At 41.2% G+C, this 26281-nt stretch overlaps 1 protein-coding gene across 1 annotated transcript in view; it reads right to left on the reverse strand.

Annotated features, from left to right (window-relative positions):
- The window catches only part of LOC124795278 (tyrosine-protein phosphatase non-receptor type 23-like), a 165865-nt gene that overhangs the window by 79152 nt on the left and 60432 nt on the right, over nt 1-26281 (reverse strand). Inside the window, exons 2-3 of the mRNA XM_047259223.1 lie at nt 25940-26142; nt 927-1104 (exon numbers count right to left, since the gene is read on the reverse strand). Coding sequence (XP_047115179.1) covers nt 927-1104; nt 25940-26142 — 381 coding nt within the window. The remainder of the gene's footprint in view (nt 1-926; nt 1105-25939; nt 26143-26281) is intronic.

Raw genomic sequence — 26281 nt, forward strand, 5'->3', positions numbered from 1 at the left:
GGCTATCAGTTCTTCGTTTGAAGTGAATCTTTGTCCACCAAGAAAAATTTTCAGTTTTGGGAAGACATGGAAGTCTCAAGGAGCAGTATCGGGTGAATAAGGTGGGTGTGGCAACAATTCATACCATAGTTCATGTAATTTTGCCATAGCGACAGCACTTGTGTGGGCATGCCCTGTCTTGTCGCAGCACCCATCTTGAAGATAATTTTTTTCATTTTTAATTCTTCAGTTAAAATGTGAAACATCATTTCAGATGACATCTGGCAAGCTTGATAAACTTCACACACTTTCAATTGGTGATCTTCCATGAGCATTTTGTGCACTTTTGCAATGATTTCTGGAGTAGTGACACATCTTGGGCGACCACTACGCTGATCATCATCTAAGCTCTTCCAACCAAATTTAAATTCATTTGTCCACTTGGAAACAGTTGAATATGAAGGAGAAGATTCCCCCAGTGTATTCTGGAAATTGGCATGAATGTCCTTCGCTTTCATACCTTTCTTTATGAAGAGCTTAGTCACTGCTTAAATCTCGATTACTTCCATCTTCACGAATCACTACACGGGAACAACAACAGAGCCACATCACCAGCACAGCTCTCTTCCAAGAGCACTGACATGGCATGTGTTTACAGCTTACAGACCAATGAATCACACATGAACAACTTCTTGTGCTAGCGCTGACCTCTCGTGGTGATTCCAAGAACTTTTCAAACCACCCTCATACATGAAGTGTATCATTAATAAATTATGAGACAGAATTGGTGACATTTGAGAGGAGAAATGTCCAGAACATTTTGTATTTTGAAGGTAAGTCTGTCCAGTGATTCTGTCTCATATTTTATTAGTTTTCTCAACTGAATATTCCTTTGATACAATTAAACGATAATATTGTGCAAGAAAAATTACAGTACAAATATTTACCTCAAATGCCCCAGCTGCATACTGAAAATGGGCACAGGACATTTTTATACCATCAGCTGATACTCTGGTATCCAAGGCACCTAACTGTGTGTGTAATGCTCCCATATTGTAGAGGATGCATAAAATTTCATACCGAATATCAGCTATAGTATGAACCATACTTCCATACACATTTCTCCTGAAAGAGCAGCATTTCAAAAATACAAGAATAATATTAGACTGGTAGTAAATCAAGTTACACCACGTAGTTACATGAAACGGAGTACAGAAATAAATAAAAAATATTAGATACACAAAGAATGTGAAGTTTGAAACTCAAAATGAAACTAAGAGAATAACGAATATTCAAGACTATATAGTCAGACAATGCATTGATTCTTATAAAGCCAGAGGAGCCTTACAGTTAAATAAGACGGTAAAGTGGACCCAGTCATTTACCAAACCAAGATGAGCTACTCCTTCCAGCCAGAAAGGTATAATATGCCTGCACAAAATGTTCGTACAAATGGTAAGGGAGTATTCTGCACAAATAAGTCAATTTTACAGCTGAGTTTTGATAACCAACTTCAAAAACACCATTATGGTTCTTTGGTTTATGCTCAAATAAAAAATACATGGACAAAACAGAAGTGCTTTTTTTGGTTAATGTGATGGATGGGCAGAGTGTGACTCCGAATCTTCTGTCTCATTTATAAGAGTGTGATTCTGCATCTTCTGTCTCATTTACAAATTAAATCAAAATATGTAAAATTCTTTATGCTATTAATTAAGTGATTATGAGGTTCAGTGGATAGCATACATACCAAACAAACTTAAAATGGAATGTCATTTAAGTTCCTAGTCAATGAGTGATTAACCCTTAAATATGTGAACCCATTAAGAGTGTACAACGTAATTCTTCTCATAACACAGTTCCTTCCAAAGTATCTGCATTTTACTCTTGCAGATAATGCACTGTTAGCTGCATTAGGCAGAAGACCTGCTTTGTTAATGCTGCACATTTTGCTGGTTTTGACTGAGATAAACTCACCACACAGTGTTCTTCTTTGGCACACCAGTGTAGAAGTGTGCACAGAAATGGCTAAGTGAAAAATCCATGCAATACACACATTTATTTAAATCTGAAAAGCAACTTCAGAATTTTCCTTTGTGTAAGATCACCTGTACAAGATTCGTATGCCGCTTTGAAGTTCTATATTCACATATTTTACTGTTAGTGTCGCTTCTGCATAATCTTTCATTGATTGTGTCAATAGCCAAATGTATTGTGATATATTGTGAAATACTGAACATTCACAAGTGTCACGATAAACTCTTACTTTTATCATCGATTGTAGGCTTGAAGTTATTTGTACTCTTTTAAAATTTTTGAGAATGGGAGGCCTATTCTCGTCAAAACAATTGTTCTCTAATTTCATTGTACAATTACATGAGAAACAGGTTATTCTGAGAATTTTCAGACACTCACGAAATTTTTGTAAGTAATAGCTACGAAAGTTTCGGATACATAAATTGTTTTGAAGTAAATCAGTGTTTGTAGTTCACAGTTCTGCCACAGAATACACCAATCCTGAATTTCATTGTATATCAACACACATAAACATGGGTTTTTGAGAATTTTCAGTAGCTACTATTGTCCTTTACATAATCTATGAGCAATCTGTAGTAAATCAGCATTTGTGATATAGTTACTGTAGCAAATATTCCAACTAACATATCATGTTACATCCTTAGAGGAGTAGCCCTGTATGTTATCTGCACTTATCGTAAATTGACTCTGTTTTCAATTTTGCTAACAACTAATATTAACCTCAAAGCATTCTAGCAAACTAGTAATTTTTAACAACGGTTTTTGTGTTGCATTAATTGAGTCTCATTTTGCATATTTGCTTAATTTCTTATAGGGAATTAGCAACTTTTTAGCTCAACAGATTAAAAGATAATCAGCATGCTTAACTTAAAGTTACTTGTTCGCAGCCTTGTAATGTACTGTAGCAGCCAAAATGCAGCCCCACTGTGAATGCTCTTCTCAAACACAGGATGATTTGGTTGATATTCATAAGCAGCTGGAAGCTGCCCTGTCTACGTTCAAACTGCTGCTGTAATCAGCGTGGTGGAAGAGCTCCCAAGAGTGTGATATCAGTACCAGAGGTACCTCAAGTACTATCCTCTCCTGCGGACCCTGTCTCTTCTGCAGAAAGTATAGGATCTGTCATCACTAGTCCAGTTGACTGTGGGTGGTGTGTCAACAGTAGATCTAGGCATCCCACACAGGGTGGAGAGATACCAGGGAGGACTCAGTGTTTTGTACTGATTCCCCTAAACAACAAGTTTAAGGTGCTGTCTTTCACTGAAACTGAAACTGAGCCAATGGGACTCACTTCACCTGTTTTGGGGAAACCAGTTCGTCTGGTGTCAAGAGTAAGCAAATGCCAAAGGGCATTAATTGTTGGCAGTTTAAAAGTATGGTAAATGATGGCACCCCTTAGGGAAATGGCAGCAACAGACAGGAAAGAACACTAGGTGCACTAAGTGTGTATGTTGAAGAGGCTATTCCAGCAGCCACTGAGGGAACAGGGTGTAACCAACTGCAGATTGTGGCGCATGTTGGAACAAATGATGCCTGTTGTTTAGGCTCTGAGGTCACTCTTGAGTCATTCTAGCAACTTTCAGAGAGGGATGATAATACCAGCCTTACACATGGAGTTTCAATGAAGTTTACAATTTGCAGTATTGCCCCCCAGAACTGATCATGGCCCTTTTGTTCTGAGTCGTGTGGAGGGACCAAACCAGAGACTTTGAAAGTTCTATGAAAGCTTGGCTGTGACTTCCTGGACTTTCCTGATAGGGTTGAGAACTGTAGGGTCCCCCTAAATAGGTCAGGTGTGCACTACACGTCAGAGGCCCAGAACTATCAGTGAAAGAGCAAAATAAATATCCCTCCCCCCCCCCCCCCCCTGCAGGTGGGAGTATTAAAAGCCTAGAGGTTAACTGCGGAAGCATTAGCAAAAATGTGCCAGAGTTTGAAGCACTCCTGAAAAGCAGTGAGGCCCGCATAATTCTTGGTGCTGAAAGCTGGTTGAAACCTGAAACCGATAGTAGTGAGATTTTCTCAGGAAAATTTAAGTGTATATCAAAAGGATAGGCAAATGGGAAGTGGAGGTGGTGTTTTTGTTGCAGTAGACAAGAAACTCAAATTCACTGAGATAGAAATTGAAGATACATGTGAGATTGTTTGGACAAGACTCAGTATCAGGGGTGGGCATAAAATGATAATCAGATCCTTCTATCGCTCACCAGACTCATTTCCTGTCATAACTGAAAACTTTATAGAAAACCTCAGTTCATTTGTATGTAAATTCCCCGATCAAACTGTAATCATTATTGGAGACTTCAATCATCAAACTATCAATTGGAAAATTACAGTATTGTAAGTTGTGGGTGTGATAAGGCATCCTGTGAAACATTGATAAATACCTTCTCTGAAAACTACCTAGAACAGATAGTTTGGAACCCCACTCATGATGGAAATATATTGAATCTAATGCCAACAAATACACCTGACCTCTTTGAGGATGTTCACATCGAAACTGGTACCAGTGACCATAACACGATTGTCATAAAAATGATTACCAAAGTACAAAGAACAACTAAAACAAACAGAAAGATACATATATGTTCAGTAAATTGGATAAAAAATCAGTAGTGTCATATCTTAACGAGGAACTTGAAACTTTCAGCACAGGGAAGGAGCATGTACAGAAACTATGGCTCAAGTTCAAAAGAATGGTTGACTATGTACTGGATAGATATTTACCCAGTAGAACAGTTCATAATGGAAGGGAACCTTCAAGGTATACAGTCACTGTAAAGGAACTTCTAAAGAAACAGAGACTACTACACAACAGGTGTAAAACGAAGCATAGGCTATGGATAGAGAGACACTGAATGAAACGTCTTTGGCTGTCAAGAGAATAATGCATGATGTTTTCAAAGACTACTGTAGCAGAATATTGCCAAATGACATTTCACAAAATCCAAAGAAATTCTAATCGTATGTAAAGGCTATTAGTGGCACCAATGTCAGTGTTCAGTCGCGAGCGAATGAGACAGGAAGTGATATTGAGGGTAGCAACGCAAAAGCTGAAACACTCAATTTTCAGATATTCCTTTACAAATGAAAACCTGTGAGAATGGCCCCAATTTAATCCTCATATCACTGAAAAGGTGAACAAAATAAGTATTAATGTCAGTGGTGTAGAGAAACAGCTGAAATTGTTAAAATTGTACAAAGCTCCAGAGTTGTTAGAATCCCTGTCAGATTTTATACTGAATTTGCAACTGAGTTAGCCCCTCTTCTATCTATAATCTACTGTAGATCTCTCAAACAAAAAACTGTGGCCAGGTATAGGAAAAAAGCACAGATCAAACCCATCTACAAGAAGGGTAGTGGAAGTGATCCACAAAACTACCATCCAGAATCCTTGCATTGATCTGCTGTAGAATCTTAGAACATATTTTGAGCTCAAACATAATAAGGTATCTTGAACAGAATGACCTCCTCAATGCCAACCAGCATGGATTCCAAAACCATCAATCATGTGAAATCTAACACTTCTCTCACGACACACTGAAAGCTTTGGATATAGAAAGTCAGGTAGATCCCGTATATCTTGCTTTCTGAAAAGCATTTCACTCAGTACCACACCAAAGCTTATTTTCAAAAGTATGATCATGTGAGGTATCAACTGAAATTTGTGGATGGATTGAGTTCTTTATGGTAGGGAGGATGCAGACTCTTATTTTGGACAGAGAGTGATCATCAGATGAAGAAGTAACTTCAGATGTGTCCCAGGGAAGTGTGATGGAACCCATGCTGTTCATGTTATATATTAATGACCTTGCAGACAATATTAACAGTAACCTCAGACTTCTTGCAGATGATGCAGTTACCTATAATGAAGTACTATCTGAAAGAATCTGCATATATATTCGGTCAGATCTTGATACGATTTCAAAGTGGTGCAAAGTTTTGGTAACTTGCTTTAAATGATCAGAAATGTAAAATTTTGCTCTTCACAAAATGAAAAAAGAAGTATTATATGAGTATAATATCAATGAGACACTGCTGGAATCGTCCAACTCATAATAATACTTGAGTGTAACGCTTTGTAGGGATATGAAGTGAAATGATCACATAGGCTCAGTCACAGGTAAAGCAAGTGGTAGACTTCAGTTTACTGGTAGAACACTGGGGAACTGCAATCAGTCTACACAGGAGACTGCTTACAAAATCACTCGTGCAACCGGTTCTAAAATATTACTCAAGTGTTTGGGGCCTGTACCAAATAGGACTAAACAAGTGATATTGAACACATACAGTGAAGGGCAGCACAAATGGTCAAAGGTTTGTTTGATCCATGGAAGAGTGTCACAGCTGGAGGACTCTAAAAGATAGATGTAAACAATTTGGAGAAAGTCTGTTAACAAAGTTTCAAGAACCAACTTTAAATGGTTACTCTAGGAATAAACTACAATCCCCTACCTACCAGTCACATACAAATTGTCAGGATAAGATCAGATTAATTAGTGCAATGCACACAGAGTCATTCAAACAATCGTTCTTCCCACACTCCATACATGAACGGAATGGAAGAAAACCATTGTAACTGGTACAATGTTATGTACCATCCGTCTGCACCTCACAGTGATTTGCAGAGTATATAGATGTAGTATTTTGTTAGTTATCTGAACATTGCCATGACAGATTTTTGACAATAGTTAATCATTTCTTTCTATTACAGCATCTCTGGCTTACAAGTTCTGGAATGGTAGAACTAAGCTGCAACTCTCACACCACCGTTTCATGTACAAATGCTTTTGCTCATGTTCCACTTTTATGCAGTTTGACTAGTTTTTTTGATATTTCCTAGACTATTTTTCTGTGTCCATTTTATCCCCCTTTGTCAAATCTTAGCATCTTGCATTTTCAAAGGCACTTTATGCCACCACAAATGCTATTATAGCAACCACAATTGTCTTTTCTCTTTTCATTGTCAAGTGTGATATCAAAATTGCTTCTCTGGTATGTTTAACTTTTCTGAAAGGAAACTAATTTTCGATCAGCACAATTTCTACTTTTTGTTTCAACTCTTCTGTATATTATGAATGAAGTAGGGTAGTGGTATGACACTGGGTTCACATTCGGGAGGACCGCATTTCAAATCCCTGCCAGGCCATCCATATTTAGGTTTTCTGTGAGTTCACTAAATCACTTAAGGCTAGTGCCAGAATGGTTTCTCTGAAAGGGCACAGCCAATTTCCCTCCCAATCATAGTTTGTACTCTTTCTTTAATGATATCTTTGTTTATGGGACATTAATTGCTATCTTTTTTCTTTCTATCTTTCCTATATTTTTCTTCTAAGGTTACAAGTTTGCAATGTCCAAATGATTGTCCAAAATTTGCAAAAGTCTCACAGTAATATGAATTAATAAAATGTTCACAAGCTTCAATTATCAGGTAGTTAAATTTTTATGAGTAGTCCACAGCAGTTGTCATTTGGTAACTAACTGCCATATGGCTAATCGTCTCATCCTCCATATTTTCAGAAGAAATACAACAACTCACACGATCTGTGAAGACTGGAGCAGGACTAAGAAACCCATACTTTCCGACTGTGGACACTATTATGTCAGGCTAACAATGCACCCTACTGATCCTCACTAGATAAAAAAAAAGAGAGGTGTTGTGGTCTCCTCCATATAGATACATCAGATGTGACATAACATATTTAAGAAAAAGGGCATGTAATTGTTTCAATTATAGCTATGTGATCAAACTGATAATTTTTTTCCTCAGATAGTATGATATAAGAAGTGATCAAATCAGAATGCATAAGAATATAATAAATAAAATTAGTGGCTGGGCACACTGCTTCAGACCTGCTTACTACAAGTATTAATGGGAATGGTGGACAATAATGTAACACTACCTCGTATGGAGGTGAACTGAGCTCGACTGACATCACAGTTAGCAGCAGAACTGTATAAAGCTGAGGACATCAATGATGACCACAGAATATTTTGCTGAAAGCTCATGGAAATTTAATTGCTTGATACACCTATAAGCTTCAGAATACATTGGAGTCATCAATATAAAAGACAAAGAAAACACACACACACACACACACACACACACACGTACACCTGTGCCCGTACACTGTGCTGTACTGGCTGGACACAGAATGCTGGACTGCATCCTGGCAGGTGGACTGGGGTGGGGCAGGGATTGTGCTGGGTTGGGTGGATAGAGGGAGAGAGAAGTGGGAGGCTGGAAGGGGGGTTGAGAATGGATAGCTAGCACAGCTCAGAGGGAGGCAGCACATTTGCTGGCTAGGAATGTGGGAGGGGTGGGTGGCAAGTGTACAGGCTAGGCAAGTGATACATGGATACCAGGGCCAGTATGATGCAGCACATGGTGAAAGTGAGGTAAAGGTGTGTACTGGGAGAAGACAAGGAAGATGAAATCTTTGGACAGAGGGTGTAGGGATGATGGGTTAAACGAGGCTGAGGCCTGAAGTGTTACCGGAGCACAGGACTTGTTGCAAGGTTGGTTGGTTGATTCAGGGGAGGGGACCAAACAGCGAGGTCATCAGTCCCATCGGAGTAGGGAAGGATGGGGAAGAAAATTGGCTGTGCCCTTTCAAAGGAACCATCCCGGCATTTGCCTGAAGCAATTTTGGGAAATCACGGAAAACCTAAATCACTATGGCTGGACATGGGTTTGAACCGTCATCCTCCAGGATGCTAGTCTAGTGTACTAACCACTGTGCCACCTCACTCGGTAGTGTTGCAAGGTTAATTCCCATCTATGTAGTTCAGAAAAGCTTGTTCTAGAGGAAAGCATCCAGATGGCCTGGGTTGCAAAGCTGCCACTGAACGTGATCAACTTATGCTCAGTAGCACATTGTGGCACTGGTTGGTCAACTTTGTTCTTAGGCACAGTTTGGCAGTCGCCATTCATTCTGGTGAGCAGCTGATTAGTTATACTGAAATAAAAAGTTGTGCAGTGATTGCAGCAGAATTGATATATGACACGGCTGCTTCCACAAGTGGCCCTGCCTCTTTTGGGACAGGATAAGCCAGTGACAGGCCTGGAGTAGGAAATACTGGGTGGATGGAGGAGGACGAAGAGGAGATTAGGGTTTAACATCCCGTCGACAATGAGGTCATTATAAATGGAGCACAAGCTCGAATTAGGGAAGGATGTGGAAGGAAACCAGCCATGCCTTTTCAATGGAACCATCCCAGCATTTGCCTGAAATGATTCACAGAAATTATGGAAAACCTAAATCAGGATGGTCAGGGGCAGGGGGGGGGGGGGGGCAAATGTATTGCACTTGGTTCTTTCACAGGGATATGATCCTTAATGTATGCCACTGGGTGGGGGTTTGGCATAGCGATGGATGATGATGATATGTAGGTTGTGTGAGTAATGGAATACCACTTTAAGGAGGGTTGGAAAGGATGTTGAGGAGGACATCTCTCATTTTGAGGCATGATGATAGATAATCAAAGCTCTGACGAAGGATATGGTTCAATTTTTTCAGTCCAGGGGAATATTTGGCGATGAGAGGGGGGAAGGGGGGGGGGGGCTCCTTTGTAGCTGATTCTAGGAGGTTGTGGGATGATGAGGGATGTGCGAGAATATGACATGGAAAATCTGTTTGTGTATTTGGTTTGTGGCATAATGAATATCTGTGTAAGCCCTTGGGAGGCTTTCACCACACCAGGCAAGGGAATTCTCAACACTCTGTTACACTGTCCATTGGTGCCACACTGTATGGCAGTGATTTTCTGGTGTGAAATGGGTGACAGCTGTCAGAACTCAAGTACTGTTGGTGGTTAGAGGGCTTAAAATGGACTGAAGTGTGTATGAAGCCTTGAGAGATGTGGAGGTGAACATCCAGGAAAGTGGTATGATGGGCTGAGGAGCACAAGGTGAAGAAGATGTGCGAGAAGCTGTTGAGGTTGTGGAGAAATGACAATAGAGTGTCTTGGCCATGAGTGCATATCATGAAGATATCATTAATGAATCTGAACCAGACAAGGGGTTTCAGTTTTTGGGAGGTTACAAAGGTTTTCTCTAGCTGTCCCACAAAAGGTTTGGCATAGGAGGGTGCCAAGCAGCTGCCAATGGCTGTGCAATGGATTTGTTTATATGAGTATACCTTCCCCTCAAAGGAGAAGTAAATGTATGAGAGAATATAGTTAGTAACATGTATTAGGAATGAGATAGAGGGTTTGGAGGCTTAAGGATTTTGGGAGAGGGAGTACTCAATAGTGGCAAAGCCAATGGAGAGGCATCAAAAGTGATGAGTAGGATCCAGGAAGTAAAGTGGAGGGGATGGTGGAGAATTGGTGAAGTAAATGGTTAGTATCAAACAATGGAAAATCCAGGATGGAATGTAACAAGTTGTGTGTGAAAGCTGCATTTGCATGTGTGTGTGTGTGTGTGTGTGTGTGTGTGTGTGTGTGTGTATGGGTGGGTGGATGGGTGGGTGTGTGGGTGGGTGTGTGGGTGTGTGGGTGGACGCGCATGCACACGTCGCACCTGTGTGTGTGTGTGTGTGTGTCTATTGTTGATTGTTGACGAAGGCCAATGGCTGAAAGATTTAGTTGTGAAAGTCTCTTTGTTGTACCTATCTGTGACTCAGCATCTCCGCCAAATGGTTAGCATCTTTGATGTGATAGCACAGGCTTCAGGCAATTGGTTGGATGTGTTGGTCAATAAGAGAGGAAATTCTTTCAGTGGTAGCACAATAACCAGCTACTATGCATCCAGCAGTATTGGGTTTGTGAATTTTGGGGAGCATGTAGAAGGTGAGTATGTGCGGTGTTAGGGTGTAGAGCAAGATGGTCTCAGGGGAGAGATTCTGGGACATGTCTAATGATTTCATTAGATTGGAAATACAATGGACTTCTATGATGGGATCACTGTAGCAGAGCTTTTGTGTGGTGGAGTTAAGACAATTGACGGAAGCCTTCTGTTGTGTAGTCACTGTGATTCATCACAATAATACTGACCGTCTGCAGGAAGGATGATAAGGTCAGGATATGCTTTGCGGTTGTGAATGCTATTGTTACTCTGCAATCCTAGTTAGATATGCCACGTCTCCAAAATTGAAAACCTTGACCTCCAACACCTTGAAGAGCATTCCAGACATCACATTTATAAATTCTCAAACCTGTTGACATCCTACTTCCACCTTGGAGCACAACTACCCGTCAACACATATGCTACCCACAGTGAACCCTCTCACCATCCCCTCATAGCACCCAGACCCAGCCTATCTGACATTTTCAATTTGTCACATTCTACAAAAATCCCGCCCAACACTCCATGAAATTTGGAGCACATACAGGCCCATAACACTGTTGTTAACATTTCCATTATAAACAGCAATACTACAAAAGTTTCATTTCTATCCAAACGTCTACCCTCAGCCCTACACTCTAGTTAATCATGTTGAGCTTTTCGAAGATCTACTCTCCTTCTTCCAAACCATACTGTAGTAACACTGTTCACGTTTACGTCGCACTTCACTTAGCGTAGACCGGGAGTGTGTCCCAGGCATGCCTGATGTCAACTGGCTGCGCACGGCCCGTGCTGCCGGAGTTGTTGTTGTTGTTGTCATGCCGGCAGAGGTCGCGTCCGAATTCTCGCGTGCCCTCTGGTGGACGGGACTCTATTTGCGGCAACTACCGTCCGTGACGCGCCGTGCCAATGTGCGCCTCCCGCGATCTTTCTGGTGGCTACTACACATACAATGAAAACAATTCTTTGCTATCAATCACACCACCTGAATCAAATCTATTCCCAACATTGAACCTTGCCTTTCCCGGTTCATACCAATTTGACCCTACCCCCCATCCCACCTAACAACCCCCAGGTCATCTTCCAGGAATTCTTTATCTCCAACTTGGCCTCACTATCTTTCTTTATGAGCTGGACTTGGTCAGGATGGGAAGATGAGTGGGAAGAGAGGCATCCAGTGGTGTTAGGAGAAAACCTTTACAAAACAAAAGACTGTTTCTAGTCACCAGAAGGGGTTTTATTTCTCCAAAAGCCTATGCCTAAGGGGTACACTAAATTCTAACTCACTACAGCAACAGGAGGCTGCTGTAGTTAAATTGAGAGGCTTTGCACCCTCAATGGGAGGAACTAGTGGACATGTCCAGTTGCGGACCAAGTTGGCAGGCAAAAGAGTGTTCTCAATACTGATGCATTCTCATCAACCTGTCTGGTGTGCCCAATATGACTGCCCTTCCTCTGCGGCCACTGCCGCCTGCCCCCCCCCCCTCTCCCCCAGTCCTTCTATTGGTGGGCAGCGGATGCTCCAATGGGCATCCTTCCAACAGTGATACTCAACATAGGTACCTAGTCAGCGGTATAGTGCAAGCAGAATACCGTGGCCAGTAGATTTATAAATGGCAGGGCATGCATGTGGAGAGTGGTAGTTGTGGGAGCTGCGGGCAGACGCTGTAGGGGAAATGCTGAGCACTGGGGGTGTGGGCCAAAACTGAAGCCTACGCTCACATTTTTTTGTAAATATTAAGCGGGTCCTTTCATTCCCTCACTTGCATGGTGACCATTCAAAATGATCTGTGACCTCTTCTTTGGTTAGTACCTAAAAAGAATTCCAATGAAAATGCAAAAAATTATTTCACCAGGTTTCTCAACCATTTGTAAGTTTCAGAGAAGTGTCATGAGTGCGGAATTTTGAGTAGAGCCTACCAATTTCTCCTGTTGCCATGTTAAAATTTAATTCTTTTGCCAAAACTCAGTGTAGTTTACACAGTTTCACCTCACTAACATGTTGTGCAGATGCAATTGCAAGAGAATTCTGAAACAGTGGTTTATTAAGTGAGGAACTGAGGAATAGTAAGATCAGCATCTTACAAAAAAGCACATCCTTGGTACAAAATATATGTGTAATGACTTCGCTTATGTTGTTCCCAAACCCATAACATTTCTTGTTTCACAAGTTATCGATGGCCCTTAAAAATTATTTTCTTTCAATGGAAAAGTCTGTAGGTAGTGGAATAAGATGGTGGATAATGAAGTTTTGCATTATAATTAAACAGCAAAATACTCTCCTCTTTGTGTGCTACCATTTGCCAAAATCTCATTTCCATGTCTCAAACCATTTATGAAGTATAAGGAATGTTGTGGATATTTCACTCTGGCTTTATTGCTGGCACAGTGTGATCACAAATGAGTATGCTACGTCAGATCAATTTTCTCAAGACTGGTGACAGATAGATATGTCCACCACAGTCTAAAGAAAAATTCAATACGTCAAATAAATTTCATAAGCAACAATATATTATATAATAGGCACCAAATGCAAAATCATAGTGACCCCAGTTATTCATTGTAAACTTTTTCAAATTTTGTGCAGTGTCTCACTTTCACATAAATATCACAGTAACTATGACCATTAATGAAATGGTGGGCATATCATAATGAAATGGACATATGAAGCTATAAGTAAAGCAAAAACGAAATTTTGTTACTGAATAGCTTCTAAAAATCATTTGAGAAACATTGCAGGTCATGCAGGTCGATTCTGTCATTGGCAACTGTCCTCCCCTTCTGAACAAATGAACGAACTTGCCCAATGCTTTGTATGAAAATTGGTCACAGCGCATCAGCAACTATATCCTCCACAACCTATACTATCACGGGACAATGTTCAAGAGCACTGAGCAGGGGTTTTACAAAAAACATCTGCTACTTTGCCAATCCAGGCTCGACTACTGTCTTACCAAAGGGCCAGTAAAGTATGTTGCATGAAACACAATTAAAATGGAAAATTCGAAAAATATTTCGAAAACCCATTCCTCCTCTCAATAAAACTTCTCACCATGCACATTTCATCTCCCTTCTATGAGAGCTGTTTTATGGATTTTAAAAATGAGTTACAAATTATAAAATTGGATGCAAATTTAAATTTCTCCTTCAGAAAGTTCTGCCGACGTTTACGGTAATATGGGGCCTTAGAAATATTGGGGGGAGGAGGGGGGGGGTTGAATTACAGCAAATTATTTAAGAGGGGCATGGTTTATAAATCATATAATTGTTTAAATTTGTTTGGTTTTGACATTTGTGAACGTCATGTGTAGAATGACCACAGACAACTTGTTAGAAAATTAAACAAAACTAAGCAAAATACAGAGAAATGACATTGTCAGTAGGGTCTTGATGTAGGCTTGCTGCTGCAATGCCATCACTGTGAGGGCAGTCCAGGACAACTGCTATCAAAGCCAGTGGATGATGCGAGGGTTAGGGCAAGGTCGAGGTGGTCAACTGGACAGTGGCTGAGCGGCTCTTGGCAGTAGGGATGTGATCGAAACCAACAGATCTGGTGTTGCATAGGTGACTGCCAGGCTCAGTGAGTAGGCCTCACAGATTACAGGTGACTGTAAACCTCAAGGAAGGGCTTGGACCACTGAAGGGCCCTCGGAAGAATTCAGCGTTTGGGGCCGTTTAAAAAGTCAGGGTGTTGAGCTATTTAAAAAGTGACAGTAGCACAGTTATTATTAACACAAATGCCATGGAATGGACTTTGTTTAACAAATGAGGACAATTAGGCAATCTACACAAGTGGTTTAAGAAAAAAAGTTTAATCATCTATGTTTCTTAATAAAAATTGCAAAATAACCCTTCTGCCTGATATGCAGGGCTTTTAATTTTCAAATACAAAACTCTTTTATACACAATTATCCACTATAATGATTCTGCATGAGCAATGCCAAGACACAGAACTTGACCATTCAAAAGGAACATCAATGTAATGACACAAATCACTAATCTCTTTATCTTATCATAAGGGAGGGCTATGCCTACAGTGTGCCTAGGTATTAACCACAATATTTGCCCAATGGCTGCTACTTGGGTATTGGTTGAGATAGGGGCTTAAAACCTTCACAACAGCCACAGGTACACAAAATCCATACAACAAGGAAAACAAGTACTAGCGTTAAAGGGGCAGTCATAGAACTGGGTGCATGTAATCTTTGATGTTCCATTCAATTACATAGACAATTGTGCACTCAAGAGTGATTCGTTCATGTTCTTTTGCTAATAATTTGTTAAACAAATCTAAAAGTTGAGTCTTAGAATTGTAGGGTAACACCAGCCAACTGTCCGGGTATGGTAACACAGTCGGTACATCATGGAGGTATAACATAAAAAGGTTTAAGACTAGCATTGTAGGACTAGGTTAAATGAGCAGAAAGCTTAACAGTGGGTATAAGTATGTCACAAGAAGAAATGTTCAACTATAATCCACTGGTAGCTATGATGACCCAGTAGGTATGAGGCACAAGTGTAGACTGATCAAAACTATTGAGATAGTTTGTGGCACAGAGTACAACAAAATGTTTCCGACAGGGACGAATCAAGGTTCATATATTGCAGGGACAGTACAAGGGCAAGGAGGAGTCTTAGTCTATTCTAGGAATAGTGCATCTTCACAGTCCCTTACCCCAGTATTACGTCATTACATAAAAAACAGGTTTAACTGGTGTCGGTACAAGACAGAAAAGTGTTTACTCAAAAGTATCACCACCTATGTGACACCTTTACTAATGAGCAGGACATTGTTGGTTTGCCAGAGGATGTATTTTGGGCTGGCTGGCCAGGCAACCAGAAAAAGAGACTAGAGTGTAACATTCAAATTCACAATTACACAAGTGACAGATAAGAGATGTTAGTGCCTGTAAAACATCTACCAATCCTGATAAGTACACTTTGGCAACAGAATAATAATACTGCAGAGTTGATTTTCATACAGGTTAAACCAATTACACTGGTGACAATAAGCGAAAGGAGAATGAATATTTGCAAGAACAGTTCATTGTGTGATGAGTTAGGGGTAAGATTTCATTGTAAACCTAGCCAACGAATAGCATGCAATGTAGTTGCATGTAATTGGGTTGTTTGGGTGTTATGCAACAGAATTTGTAGTGCTTTAGTTGCTTCATGGGTGACAGTTAGGTTTGAGAGCTCCTGGTGCACAGTGACAAATTCTTCCTGTCTTGAATTCCTCAGTTTGTCACATTGTTGTATTAGTTAAGTAGCTACATTACGAATTTGGCTGGTAGTGAACAGGAGAGTGTCTTCAATATGTATGAGCTGCACATGCTGGCATGCAAGGTTTTAACAATTCTGGCCAGTAAAAGAAATGATTTATCGAAGAGTTTTATTCCAATGACCAGCATCTGTTAGTTGGGGGTGTCAAATATTGTTTTCAGCACAAAACAATTCATGTTGAACCAAGCTCACTTGGTGCGTTGCGGATACACAGCATCCAAAATGCTTCGTAATGGTTTCTAGGGTTCCTGGTTGGTAATAAGCACCTGTTTAACATCCCATAAAGGTACAAAGAGTTCCTTCCACTTTGGCCCAACCTTCACAATAATTATTTTTTATTTATTTATTTATTTATTTATTTTTTTTTTTTTTGCGCGCCATTTGTGTGTGTGTGTGTGTGTGTGTGTGTGTGTGTGTGTGTGTGTGTGCGCGTGGGTGTGTGCGTATGCGGAGGGGGGAGTGGGAGCCAGTCACCCTGAAAACACATTAAAACCATCTCCCTAAAATCTTGGACAAAATTTTGTTGAACAAATCACAAAACTCTAAAACTTGAACCACATTCATTTGAACATAACTGAAAATAGGAGGCAGATCCATCAGCAAACCCACTATGCCCCACTGATCTAAAAATAAAATACAGTCCAATAAAATGTGGTGCACAATGATCTGCACACGACAAGCACCACACATTGGAAGGTCCTCTTGTAGGAATAAGAAGCCATACATCATAGGATTGTGGCCTAAGAAAAGATGAGTAGGAAGGATCTTGTCCTGTCAATGTGGCTGGAAGGACGTATGCAACGGCTGAGTTGTGGGCTTTACTACATGGAGCTTGTTGTCAGTCACGTCCAACCACTCATCTTCCCATCAACATATGACTTTGTACCTCAACAGTGAAGTGATAGCATGTAGAGGGATGGCAACTGAAATAACTGAGGATCATAACATGTCTCCTTGGCTGCTAGATCCACCCTTTCGTTCCCCGTAATAACCATGTGCCCTGGTACCCAGCAGAATGAAACCTCCTCCCCAGTCTTTGTAGCTGGAGGAGGGAACCCTGGATTACTTTATCTGCTGGGTACAAATGTTGGCGATAGTGAGGAGCACTCAGAGAATCAGAACAGACAAGAAATTTAGCACTAGCAGAATGTCTCATCTGCTCCAGTGCCCACAATATTGCATATAAGTCTGCATCGAGGACAGTAAATTCTTGAGGCAGTCAGACCTTGAGGACACAATCTGGGGAAATGACAAGAGCAACCAACAGCATCCCCCCGCTTAGACACGTCCGTAAAGGGATTTTATTGAGTTCAAACTGAGAGTTCATGGACATTCCATAGACTGCCTCATAGGGTGTATACCAGTTGATTTGTGCATACAGTTGTTATACGCTGAAGTGACATAAGTGGCATATTTATCCCAGTCTATGTGAGTTTTTCCCATGTAATAGGACAGCATTTGAAAGATCATCTGATGGACGCATTTGAGGCAGCTGGTAGCCAGTGGATGAAAGGGTGCTGTGTGCCGTTTCTTGATCCTTAACAGTTTACATACTTGTCCAAATAGTGCAGACATAAAGTTGGAAACTTGGTCAGTTAATATAGCATTGGCACTTCCAAACAGGAGAACCAAGCAACTGACAAGGGCACAACCAACGACTTCAGCGACCATATCCATGATTGTGCTGGAGTTAAGTACCGAGAAAAGTTATCAAGAACAGACAATATGCACTTATTATTTTGTGTGCTTTGTGGAAAGAGGTCAACAGTATATAATGCAATGGTTTGAAATGGTTTTGTAGCTTCTGTGAGGGTCTGAAAAGGGATTTTGTTCCTTGGAGGGGGCTCTCTTTGTGCACAAGGTAAACAATTTTGAACATATTTCTGTACATCTATTTGTCTGCCTTTCCACAAAAAGTTACAGGTTATCCTAGCATTTGCAGTGCTTCACCCATCATGGCAGGTCTGCAAACTATTATAACATTGTGCTGCAGACTGATGACCTCAGCAGTTTGGTCCCATAAGATCTTACCACTGTGCCGTGGGACCGATGACCGTCGCAGTCTGGTCCCTTGAATCCCCCAAACCAACCAACCAACCACTGTGCCATAACATGCGGCTTTACTTCTTTAGGTATTACCACCACACTGTTACCCAAGGGGTCTCGTGATATAGAATATCATCTTCAGTGACATACTCTGGATGAGATGGATACATACAATTAATCTTAGCTGCATTCAGGTCCTTCATCATCACTGTATTCCTGAGAAAGAACTGCACCCACAGTGTAATCAGATGCCTCCATGCAAAGAATAAATAGTTTTTCATAACCTGGGTGTATTAACAAAGGTGAATGCATTATTGTCCTTCATTTTTCTCAAAGCTTTGTCACACTCCTCTGTCCACTCAAATTCAGCACCCTTCTTTAACAATTTCATCAATGACTTGGCTATCATAGCATAATCCTCCATACAACAGCAATAATAATTTGCTAGTCAGACACATGATTGCAGCTCCTTAACATTTGTAGGTACCGTAAAATTATCTACAACTTCTGTCAACCTAGGGTCTGGCTTAACTCCATCTGAAGTAATAATATGTCCCATGTACTGGACCTGTGACTTAGCAAATGAACACTATCTTCAAACTTAGGTGTGCATTTTGCACCTTAGACGACACATTCAATCTCTCATATAATCCAATAGCAAGCACAAAAGCTGTTTTGGGTTGATCTTGCGGTTCAATAAGAATTTTGTCATAGCCAGAGCATATGTCAAGGGTGGTAAAATAATTACAATTCCCTAATCGGTCCAATGTTTTGCTGATACAGGGTAGGGGTAAGTATCAGGGCTAGTGACTTTGTTTACCGCTCTCATATTGACACACAATGATAGGATTTCCCTCCATTAATTGATTCTTTTTGGGACCATGACTACAGGTGATGACCATGCGCTTGCAGAGGGTTAAATTATCCCTGCAGCCAGCTGCTGCTGAATAGTTTCTTCAAAAACAGTCTGTAAATAATATGGTAATCTACATGTTTTCTGAACAATCAGTCTAGCACCTCTCATGAAAATTTTGTCCTGTATGAAGTTAGTTGCTGGCAAATACTGCTGTTCCTCAAATAGCCATTCATATTCCTTCAGAAATGAGTACAAAAGATTCTGACCTGACTCAGGCAAATGTACAAACTTCTTTTGGAATTTATTCCTAATTGCATGTATCTTTCTCACTGGAAAATTCTTCCTCTTACTTTGCTTAAACTGTTCTTCATATTGAAATTCTGTTTCTGTGACCTCTTCTCCACTTGCCAGTATCATTCCCCATGGAATCTCGATATCTTCTTGAGTGAAACTGTCAACACAAACTGGTACTCTAAACTTCTTTCCAAAAACTTCTGGTTTACTTGTGCTTCTCTTAACATGGATTTGCAACTGGTCATCAACATCATTGTGGCTGAGCAGATCGACCAGAAAGTGCAGTCTCAGTGGTATTTGAGTTTTCACATCAATCCAGAGAACTTTTCCTATACCTCCACTGATTCTGACAGGGGCTGTAGTTTACAGTGCCTGTGTACTTGGTTCTATTGGAGCTTGTGGAAGAGACCTCATAACCATAAGTTCCTCACGACTGAGGCATGTGGTTACTGACAAAACAGTGGGTTGCCTCACTGAATTGAACAGTTCGCATCTTATAATCTATCACTGCCTGAAAATGGTGCTGGAAATCAATCCCTAAAATGGTACAGAAATCTTGTCTGCATGTTTTTTCCATTGATTTGCAGATTGACATTACAAGTTCCAGCTGATATTATGTCCTCACCTAAGCCACTTACCTTATACCATGATAGATTGAGTGCATGCTTGTCACATTGGGGCACAAACATAACACTATTTTGAGCTCCGGGATCTACTAACATATGGACGATCTTTCCTCTGAACTTACCAACACGTACTAAATTTGCCACTTCATCAATCCTTCCCTTCTTGACTGGATACATAGATCTGGCTGGGAGTCAGTGTGGGTGGCAAGACCTACTCCTCACATTTTTCCCAAATTGTGTACTGTTCCACTGAGGCCCCACATTTCTTCTACCATTTTGCAGAGAAGCCGTCTATGGAAAATGTCTCTTGTGTTGTGGACATTTGTCACTCAGATGCCCAATCATGTGGCATTTTGTGCAACAAGGAGTGTGACAACAGTGCAATTTGACTTTCCACACTGCTGGAAATTGGTATCACCAATAAAAATGAGGCACGATTCATTACTGCACACAGGGGTCAAAGCAAACTATCCTGCTTCTTCGAGTATTAACACTAATTGAACTAGCTAATGTGGAGAGATGGAGGAGGCTCCTTCGACCTACTCCTGATCTGAGGGTTGATTCCCCATATAAATACATCAATTGCTCTGGCTTCACCTGCCTCGATTAGCACATCATTACATGTTTGATTCTTCTGTAAGGCCTAAGTGAGGTATGAAACAGTTCTGATGCAATCAGCAAATGCTTTCAAATCTTCTTCATTCTTCTATAGGAGTGTCAATAAGCAATCTTAGTAATAACTGCCACCCATTTGTCAGAGTAGTGCTCTGCTAACACCTTCGCCAACACTTCAAAAGTGACTGTGTCATGCAAAGCATTGACTGACTCCACATATGTACATGCATCGCCATAAAGTTTTAATTTTGTTACATTTAAAAGAAAACTTTCAGGCCAGGAACATATTTGCCTAATCACAGGCATTTTCGAGGAACATTGTGACATTTTCACCTGGTTTTCCAGAAAATGAACACAAAAAATTATCTACAGGGAGAATACTGGCAACATTAGGCATATACATGATAGGATCCATTGCAGTGGGTTTGGAAGAGCCTCCAGCAACCTGTATTGACGCCTGCTGGGTTTTACAGCAGGGCTCACGAAAAGCTTCATCAAGCTGCCTCTGTAACTTTGATTTGTCAACTGCCATTTGATTAACCTGCATCTGTAACAATGTGAGATTATCTACCTCGTACTAGAAGCAGCAGCTGCAGAAGCTATTTCTGGCTGCTCTGGCAAAGTACGCAAATGAGTATCAGGCCTAGTTACAATATTAGGGCCAAGATATCTGAAGAACAATAACGTTACAAAAGAAGGGTCTCAACAGTAGCCTGCATTAGATTAAGCAGCAACAAGTTCCCATGGCAGATGCTCGCTGTGCAGGCAGTGAAGGATGCTTTGCTACAATATTTATATTAACATCCTGTGTCACTGGAGGCAACATCGAAGGTGGTGATATCAACGGACCAGCGATACAGTGGCATCGGGCATTGCGATGACAAGGGAAGCGGCAGCTGCACTGTTAGCTTCTATGTGTGGTGACAAAGTGGTATGAACCCTCAGCGGCATGACAATATGGCATGGCGTGGTCAATGGCGTGCACCTGACTGCACCCGCAGTGATGCAATGACTGTGCCAACAGCGTGGGGCAATCCCGAAGAGCGCGTCCACACAGCAGAAGGGCCACCTATTGCCTAACACATTGATGGTACACTCCGCATGCATTGACACGTGGCGAGCACACAATATGCGCTTCCAAGTGCAAACAGGACATTGGATTTTTTTATCACTGGTCAGGTTACATGGTAACTACCAGGCTAACAAGCTCTGCCAGACGGTATCCATCAAATTAAGCAATCCACAAAATAAAAATGTCAGCTTGACCGAATGGTGAGCTAATACCACTTCAGCTGACACCACTCTGCACATGCTGGACTCGGTCAGGATGGGAAAATGAGGGAGTAGCAGGGTGTCTGGTGGTTCTAGGAAAAACCTTCAAATGAAAAAATGAAACGATTGTTTCCAGTTGCCAGAGGGGGTTTTATTTCTCCAAATGCCTATGCCTAAGGGGTATACTAAACTCTAATTCACTATGGCAACAGGACACAGCTGCAGTTAAACTGAGAGTATTGCGCCCCCAAAGGAAGGACCTAGTGGACACATCCGGTCAAGGACCACGCTGGCAGGCAAGAGAGCATTCTCAATACTGACACACTCTCAGCAACCCATTCAGCATGCTCCATGTGACTGCTCCCCAGTCCTCCTGTTGGTGGGTGCTTCACTGGGTATCCCTCCATCAGTGATACTCAACATTGCATCCCTAGCCAGCAGTACTTTCATGGGACAATGTTCACATGGAATGAGTGTGGTTACTACATTAAACATCTGGTATTAAGCTGACCCATGCTGAGTCTGTCTAACCAAAGTGGCAGTAGCATATGTCATATGAAAGACAATCAAAATGGAAAATCCAAAAAGAGTTTTGCAAATCTGTTTTTCCTCTCAATAAAACTGCTCACCATGCACACTTCCTCAGGTCTCTTCCTAACATTACTAATCTCTCAACAGAAGAAAGGACAGCAATTCACAACTTCAAAACTTCTCTTGACCTAATCACCCTACCCATAGACAATGTCTCCACCACTGTTGCGGTGAATCACAGAGACTACCTGACAGAAGGATTCCCCAACACTTTTCCACCTACAAGCCCTGCCACAGTAACCCACCCCTGAAGTCCAACATGACCTCCAATCCCTATTGAAATTCTTAGGTCTATCCAAGAACCTGCCCCTGAGTCATTCTCCCTTGTAGCACCAGTGGCACCACACTCACACACCTTCTATTTACTCCACAAACCCAACAATCCTGGATGTTCTATTATAGCTAGTTTCTGTGCTCCCACTGAAAGAATTTCTGCTCTTGTTGACAAACACCTTCAACCAACTGTCCAAAGTCTAGCCTCTTACACCAAAGACACTAACCACTACACTCACCAAATCTCCACCAAATCCATCCATTTACCCTCTGGATCCTACTCAGCAATTATGATGCCACACTGAATACATCAACATCCCTCATGCACTTGGCATTACCACTTCTGAACATTACTGCTCTCAATGTCCTTCATACTCTAGACCCACTCACTACCTCATTCCTTATACACCTTACCAACTACAGCCTCAAATGTATCCTTTGAGGAGAAGGTATAAAAACAAAGCCACAGCACAGCCATGGGTATCCACATGGCACTCTCTCATGGCAACCTTTTTAGAGGTCATCTAGAGGAAATCTTTCTAGCCTCCCAAAAACCCTAAACTAGGAGACGAAGTACTGACAGAATTAAAGCTGTGAGGATGGGACGCGAGTTGTGCTTGGGTAGCTCAGTTGATAGAGCACTTGCCCGCGAAAGGCAAAGGTCCCGAGTTCAAATCTCGGTCCAGCATGCAGTTTTAGTCTGCCAGGAAGACCTGTTCAGTCTACCCACCCAGAACTTCCTACTCCAGTCCTGTCACTGGATTATCCTATCCCATCAGAGATAGGGACTTCTGAGAAAGCAATCATGTCATACACCACCTCTGTTGCAATCACTGCACAGCTTCTTGTTTCAGTATGACCACCAACAAGCTGTCCACCAGGGTGGACAGCCATCGCCAAACTGTGGCCAAGAACAATGTTGATCACCCAGCGGCACAATGTGCAGATGAACACAACATGCTTGATGTCCGTGCCTGCTTCCAAACACTTACCACCTAGATCCCTTCCTCCAGCATTTTTGAATTATGCAGATGGGAATTAGCCTTGCAACACATCCTTAACTCCAGTAACCCTCCTGGCCTCAATCACTGTTAACCCACTGCCCTCAGATTCTTTATCCAATAGTTTCACCTTCCTCTTTTCTGTCACACCTCCCAGTTCACACCTCCACATCACCTTCGTCATATATCACAACCCACTGCTCTGGTACCCACGTATCACATGCCTAGCCCGTACACATACCAACTCTCCCTCCTGCATTCCAGCCAGCTAATCAGCTGCCTCCCTCTGCGCCACTAGCTACCCACTGCCAACCTCTAAATTATTTACATTCCCACTTTTTTATATCACTGATAATCTCACAGTTTTTACATTTCTTTCCCTGTGTCTTCTTTTGTAGTGAGATGATAGGTCTCAAACTCAATCAATTTATTTAAGTACAAATCAGTACTCTGACAACTGTTAGCTGTATCACTAAATTGCTAATTCTTCCACTTAAAATTACCATTTCTTTACTATGTAGCTCAGTTTTGGCAGCACTTTTCTGTTATTGATTCGTATGTACATCTGCCATCAGTCTGCTATGTCCCCTGTATTTAATTTTTTTTTTCTTTTTTTTTCATCCGCACCTCAGCTGAAACAGTTCCTGCATGCAAAAACTTGATTTATTCCCAATTCTAGGTTATCTGGCCCATTATCTAATGCATGATGTAGCAAACATTTTTAACAACAATGCCTGTATACAAAACTCGATTTATTTCCAGTTCTGAGCTATCTGGCCACATCATCTAATGCACACTGTAGCAGAATTTTCAACTCTGAGATGCACTTCTTTCCAAAAGTTTTTAAATCCTTGATTACAAAAGGCACACCAAAGTCTGCAAACAGAAAATGACCTGTTGTCTGTTACTAATTATCTATTGCAACAAGAATAATTAAAATCAGAATTGTAAGCACACAGAAGAGTTCTACAGATAGTTATGAGTAGGCTAACAAAAATTCAACCAGAAAATGGAAAACAACTACACTGAGGTGACCAAAGTCATGGAAAACCTCCTAATATTGTGTTGGACCTCCTTTTTCCTGGCACAGTGCAGCAACTTGACATGGCATGCACTCAACAAATTGTTGGAAGTCCCCAGCAGAAATATTCAGCCATGCTGCTTCTGTAGCCGTCCATAACTGCAAAAGTGTTGCTGGTGCAGGATTTCATGCACAAACTGACTTCTCATAAATGTTCAAAAGGATTCATCTTTAGCAGACTGGGTGGCCAAATCATTCAATTGAACTGTCCAGAAACATTTTCGAACCAATCACAAACAGTTGCTGCCTGGTGACATGGTGCACTGTCATCCATAAAAATTCCATCACTGTTTGGGAACACGAGGTCTGTGTGTGGCTGCAAATGGTCTCCAAGAGGTTAAACTGGACCAGAGGACCCAGTCAATTCCATGCAAACACAGTCCACACCATTACGAAGCCACCACCAGCTTGCACAGTACGCTGTTGACAACTTGGTTCCAAGGTTTTGTGAAATCTGCACCACACTCAAACTGTACCGTTAAATCTTACCAACTGAAATTGGGACTCATCGATCACACTGCAATTTTCCAGTCATCTAGGGTCCAACCGATATGGTCACAAGCCCAGAAGAGGTGCTGCAGCTGATGTCATGCTGTTAACATAGGCACTAGCATTGGGTGTCTGCTGCTATAGACCACCAATACCAAATTTTGCCAAGTGCCCTAACAGATACATTTGTCATATGTTACACATTGATTTCTGTGGCTATTTCACACAGTGTCACTTGTCTGTTAGCACAGACAGCTCTATGCAAATGCCACTGTTCTCGGTTATTAAGTGAAGACTGTCAGTCATTGTGTTGCCCGTGGTGACAGACAATGCCTGAAATTTGGTATTGTCGGCTCACTCTTGACACTGTGGGTCTCAGAATATTGAACTCCCTAATGACTTCCAAATTAGAATGTCGCATGCATCTAGTGTCAACTGCCACTCAACATTCAAAGTCTGTCGTTCTGCCATAATCACATTGGAAACCTTTTCACATGGATCATGTGAGTACAAATGACAGCTCCGCCAATGCTCTGCACTTTCATACCTTGTGCACCATCTGTGTATGTGCATATCACTATCCCATGTCTTATCACTTGTGCAGAAAGACTATATTAAACTTCGATCCATTTAGTCAGTAAGAGTATTTTTGATAAAACTGTTTGCTGAGAAAAGATGAAACATAATACAGCCAAAATCTAGACTTACCATGTGAAAGAGACTGCTGCTGCACCATCTTTGAACATTGGAAATTTACTCTGCAAGAAATGAAGCTGACAGTAATATCGTGTCAGTGTTGAAACACCAGAGAAATCCTTCACAGCACACACAGCTGCAGCTCGCAGCCCTTCCAATGTGTGTATTTCATTGGAGTATGATTCTGGATCTTCATGATAGAAATCTCTGATGTACTGCAACAAAGCAAATTCAGTCACATTACTCAATTACCGAAATGAGTCAATGTTAGCTCAACACAGTGCAACATGCAATTCTATACTGTTGTACACAACTTTCAAAGCATGTGCATCAGAAAATTCAGGTTTGCAAACT

Source organism: Schistocerca piceifrons, chromosome 4, assembly GCF_021461385.2.
Source record: "Schistocerca piceifrons isolate TAMUIC-IGC-003096 chromosome 4, iqSchPice1.1, whole genome shotgun sequence".
Taxonomy (NCBI): domain Eukaryota; kingdom Metazoa; phylum Arthropoda; class Insecta; order Orthoptera; family Acrididae; genus Schistocerca; species Schistocerca piceifrons.